Below are 5849 nucleotides of genomic sequence, written 5' to 3'. Positions count from 1 at the left end.
TCATCACCACTTGGCATGTGAATAAATTATCACCCTTGCTATGATCCTTTCAATAATACTGCTGAAAGTTAAATTCAAAAATTTTATACTCTGCTTGATTTTACTAAAACTTGTAATAAAGTAGGTTTTCCATACTGGCTAAGTTTCACTTGTTTCCCTTAAAGCAAGAAAAGCACTGTTCCAAATCAATTAAAAAATTTTCATGAATAGATCCTTTTGTTTTTAATCTTTATTTTTAGGTGCAATGATGAAGACTTCTTTCCTAGTTTTGAATATCCTGGCATTAACCCTGCCTTTCTTGGTAAGTTAATTATCTAGTCAATTTGCATTATGGCTTTAAGATTTTCTTTGAAAGCTCTAATTATGCAAATTTCTAAATACAGTTATACATCATAGAACAAAATAGCTGCACATTATATATTTTCTTGAAACTAATTTATTTTTATATTTATTTCTCATAAACTTAAAGCCATCTTCTTCTGGATATGTTTTCTGTTCCCAGGAATTAAGAAATCATATGTTTATCATATTTGGAAAATATTTAAATTCTCACATTATAGTAAAAATAAATTGAGGGAAAATCAATATTGAAAACATTTGTATATTATGTTATAGAAATAATGAAATGCAAATAAAGGAATCATAGTCTAGGGTCAGAAATGTCCTTAATTCCTATATTATGTGGACTCCAATCTCTTTGGGTACTAAATCCTTAAAGTATTAGGAACTTGATTAAGCTTTTTCACCAGTGTCAAACACACTGGCATATGTATGTTACAGTGTCTTTTGAGCACTCTTTCCATTATGCCAACTCACTGACTCCTCCCTAGGGATCACATTCATAAACAGCTCTATGGCTTTCAGGTCTTTTGTCCTGTTATGTCTAAGACTTTCACACCAAGAAAAGATGTTATTCTTTTAATTTAACTTGCATTATTGATGATTTGGTTATTTTTGCTCTTTTTTTATTTCCAAGTTAATATGGGGGGTTCCAGGCAATTAATTCTCAACAGCAAGAATGTGAAGCAAACATAAAAAGTTATATAACCTCTTTTTAGATGGCAAAATTTTAGAAGGTAATAGTGCTTGATTCAGATTTCATTTATTATTAAGTAGAACTTTTTTTTAAGTTAGTGCCCATTATTCTATTAGACAAATTCCTGAAGTCAAAATAACTTTTCAAAAATCTGAATTATACGGCTTTTACATTTATCTCTTCATTTGTTCTTTGATTTGCATTTTATTGCAAACACCTATACATTTAGACCTTGGGTTTTGCTTTTGAATGGTAAGAATTAGTCAGTAAACCATCCACAGCTGCCTGCTCTATAGCAATTTCTTGAGCTACCTGAACTCGCTATATTGACCAAACACTCCTTCCCTTTTCACAAAGGCTTTCATCCCCAGGAACATAAATAAATAATTTAAAAGAAAAATGACACTATAGATTTTATCATTCCATTTTATGAGTAGTCAAATTTATGCAAATTAAAACTGTGATAGAATATCTTATTTATAAATGTACCTTTTATCTCCCCAATAAAAATAACTACAATAGTATTTATAAGTAGCAATTATGTATTGAACTACACAATCGCAGAGCTTACCAGTGTCATTGCAAGTTGGCTTAATTTCCTGTACAGCTATTTAATCATTCCTATCAAATAACTTTGCCCCAATCACATGTTTGAAAAACTATCTGAAGGAGTTAAACTATTTTTAAAACATAGCATATACAGATGTTATACATCTTATTATAATAAAAATTTTGAAAGAAGGCTTGTTAACAACTACATAAGAACAAACATTTCACAATATGATTGATCATCTATTTTTCTACTAAAAATATGCCAATGTGAAACTGAGGTAATGGAAAAATAAGAAATCACACTTCTTGAAATTAAAGATACTAAAACACTTATTAGGAATATAGAAATATTGGTCAACACTAAGGTGTTTAAACTTTCAGAATTTTAAGAGTAAACAAACTTTCTACAATTATCAAATTACTTTTAAATTTGTTGTTTAATATATTTAAAACAAATTATCTTACATCTCAGTACATCCTGAATTTCACCACTTGTAGCAAACTTCTGATTTTTTTATAACTATACTTTCCAAAGACTTCCGGAGTCTTTTTATTTCCAAAGGATATATATGAAACTAGAACTATCACTTTTAAAACATATAATATTATTACCTCATCTCAAAATTTTATAAAAACTTTGAGTTTTTTAATTGAAGTAGCATTGCATTATAAAACTTTAAAAATTTGCAAAAAATTTTTTTAAAGATTTTTATTTATTTATACAAGAACAGGGTACAGGCCAGAGGCACGGGAGGGTAAGAGGATTCACCAGAGACAGTGGGGAACAGAACAGGCAGATTGACAAAATACACCACTGAAGGGAGCAGCAGTTGAGACAGGAAAGTTATGCCGCACCATGTGGGATCCTCACCCGTCGTCTGGCTGGGAGGGAACCAGTGCTGCAGAGACTGCAGACAGCTTCAGAGCTTGGCGCTCAACTGTCTGCGCCACCATGGGAGGTCAAAAATTTGCAAATTTTTAAAGCTTTGCATATACATGTTAAAAGAAATTGTTTTCTCACTCCTAATTCCCTATTAATGTTGAAATCCATAATCAAGAAATACACTATAAAACAAATGAAAGTTGATTTAAAACACTATTATTTGTATAATATTTATATACTAACATAATGCTAAAGGAAATATTTTAAATCTAAGGAAATCTCATTAATCTTTTTAGTAGGAAAGCCAAAAAAGAAAAATATGCTTAGCTCTTCCCTTAATATTAACAAAGTGCATATAATACAAACTGAACACAGATTATCCATATTTTTAATTTGAGCAAAGATGTATATTTACTGGCACATGAGTGAGATGATCATGTATTTGAATCAACCTTGAATGTTTTTTCGTAGGCAGTGATTTTTTTTTATTTTTTAAAGATTTATTTATTCATGCATACAAGAACTGGGGTACAGGCCAGAGGTGTGGAGGGGTGAGAGGAATCACCAGAGATAGGGTGAGAACAGAACAGGCGGAATGACTGAAATGCACTGTTGAGGGGAGCAGAGGACGAATCAGAAGAGGTCTGCTGATCACTTCCCTGGCCTGGGATCCAGCTTGTTCTGCAGTGGCTTCTGATAGCTTCATAATGCTGAGTGTTAACCCCTTGAGCCATCAGGGAGGTCTTGACGGTGATTTTTAAAGGTAACTTAGCCATGAGTTCATGATTACTATTCAATTAGCATATTGCTGTTGCTTTACCAACCTTAGAGACTAAATATTAAAAATGCTTTACGATATTAAAATAAAAACAAAGAAAATATGTTTTGTCTTTAATACAAATGATTTTTAAAACCACAAAGAAAAAAATCTAGACCCTGCTTTCTTTTGTCCTTTAACTTCTTATTTCTTGCTCTTTTTTCTAAAACCCACCAGGGTGCAGAGGTGCAAAACCAGGAACAACCAACAGTAAGTTTATTTTTATCAGAGATATCAACTCCAAAGAATTTTTTCTGTAAACTTCAATGATAATAAAATGTCTCCTCTCTGAGGACTAAATACTTAACTCCATAAGATAATCTGAAAAAAAAAAAATCACTGCAACAAGCAATCATATGAATTAACTTTAATGTTCATTTGAAATTCTTGGTTTTATAGTCCAAATCATCTGTTTTTGGTTTTTGTATCTATTTAGCAATGTAACAGAACTTCCTCAGGATTTAATATGGGAATAAATGAAAACAAGGGTAAAGTTTAATGTATCTTCTGCTGACTTTTTAAGACTTGGGTCAAGATTCCTCTGGAATCCATCTTTGAATACTTCTCAGACACTTTTATTTACTTTCTTCTTTTGTTTCCCAAATATGTTTAAAGGAATATATTTAAATGTCTTCTTTTCATGAATAATCCTTGCTTTGTGGTATAATTTTGTTGATGTGTTTCTATTCATATGGAAATAACCAATAACAGTTTTTTTATAATTGCACATAATCAATCAAACAGATGCAAATAAAAATAGAAAATTCTCTAACTGATCTTTAATGGATAAAATTAAACCGAAAAAAATCAAAGTATAAATCCAGGAGTCCTTCCACATCCTGTTATTTTACTCTTTTTTTTTTAAATGTGACCTCAGCCTAATCTCTAGATAAAAAATTTATAAGCTATAAATATGTAGTGCAAACACACATTTCTCTGTGTGTGTCATATTTGTACACATTATGGCAAAAAGCTCTATGAGATATTTTGAGCTATTATACTTAATTCTAATGCTCAATAATTACTGAGTTGTTTCCATATATGCCAAGCCCAGGGCAATATGGCTTATATTATGTATTACCTCTTTTGATTTATTTGAAACTAGTATTATTTTTAATATTTGTTGAAAATCAAGAAGTAATATGGTTGTTAGTTTCACTGCTTCCAATACTGTACTTACTAAACATCAAACACTACATATTATTTCAAAAATTCTCAGTTAAGATATCTCCACATTACACCCTACAGTAATACCACTCTGTATGATTTATTCTTTTACAGTGCCATGAGAATGATGAAAGATTTTCCAATAAGAAAACAATCCAATATATCCCAATTCATTATGTGCTGTATAGTCATCCTTACAATCAACCCACTTACTATCAATATAAACCAGCTGCACCAATTAATAATCAATATATGCCTTTCCTATATGTAAAACCAGTTGCAGTTAAACCACATACCCAAATTCATCAATGGGCCCAGTCAAATGGCCACCAGCCTACTAAAGTACATCACCCCTTCTTATATCCATCAATTATTACCATTCCCCCAAAGAAAATTCAGGAAAAAGTAGTTATCCCTCCTGTCAACACCATGGCTACTGTTGAGCCTACACTTCCTCCTACAACTGAACCAACAGTGAAAACTGTCATCACTCCAGAAGCGACCTCAGAATCCATCATCACAGGCACAGCTGAGACTACCACAGTTCCAGTTACTTCACCCATGGTCTAAAAACTTCAAGGAAGCGTCAAAGAAGATAACACAGGTAAATGAGCAAAAGACAAAATGAATAATAAGAATAATAAGACAAGATTTCATGTATTTATCAATACAATCACAAACTCTAGAACATACAAATGGAACAGGCAAACTGTGAACAGTCACATGGACTAACTATAATTTGATTTGGTGGTGCTATAGCACTGATACTCTAGATTTCATTCCAAAATGAAGGACAACATTACTTTACAAAAAATGGGTAAGCAGTGGATATTTTATTAGCAAACTTTTTTCAATAATTGCAACACTCTTAGAATTTATTAGTTATATTTCATTCCCATTCCACACAAACACAGTGGAGCAAAAGACTATGTTCAAATTTCATGGTGTTTCTTATTCCAACAATGAGTTTTCTTAGAACAATTTACATAGAAAATGATTTAAAATACATTTTAATAATTTAACAGTGCTGCACTCTTAATTTGGTATGAATAAAATGAAAGGAAATTATGTTTCTCATACATTCCTTTGTTTCAGACATCATTTCTGAAAGGCCCATGAAGTTAAGCACCTGAAATTTTCTCTAAGATAAACCTGTGGAAGAATTTTTAGCCTTAACTCAAAAAGCACATATATTATAATAGAATACTTCAGGAATCTTTAAGTATTGTGCAAAATGTTTCTATTTATTGTCGGTAGGTAATGACAGATTAAAATAATTTCATACTTTATAAGAAGAGGTTAAATAAAGAGAATGATAATAAAATAGAAAATGACAAGAGTGTCAAATAATTTGGGGAGCAAGTTAAAAATATTTGAGTCTTTGCAACAATTAT

General features: G+C 31.1%; 1 protein-coding gene across 1 annotated transcript; it reads left to right on the top strand.

Moving 5' to 3' along the window:
- Positions 1–244: 244 nt before the first annotated feature.
- On the top strand, positions 245–5025 carry CSN3 (casein kappa; the record flags this gene model as incomplete). The annotated part of the gene is made up of 3 exons (XM_084232988.1): positions 245–301; positions 3466–3498; positions 4570–5025. 3 exons carry the CDS (start codon positions 245–247, stop codon positions 5023–5025), a joined length of 546 nt encoding a protein of 181 aa, XP_084089114.1.
- Positions 5026–5849: the final 824 nt, after the last annotated feature.

Source organism: Talpa europaea, assembly GCF_964194135.1.
Source record: "Talpa europaea genome assembly, chromosome: 5".
NCBI lineage: Eukaryota > Metazoa > Chordata > Mammalia > Eulipotyphla > Talpidae > Talpa > Talpa europaea.
Note: the sequence above shows the minus strand (reverse complement) of the source record. Positions and strands in the feature narration are given on the sequence as shown.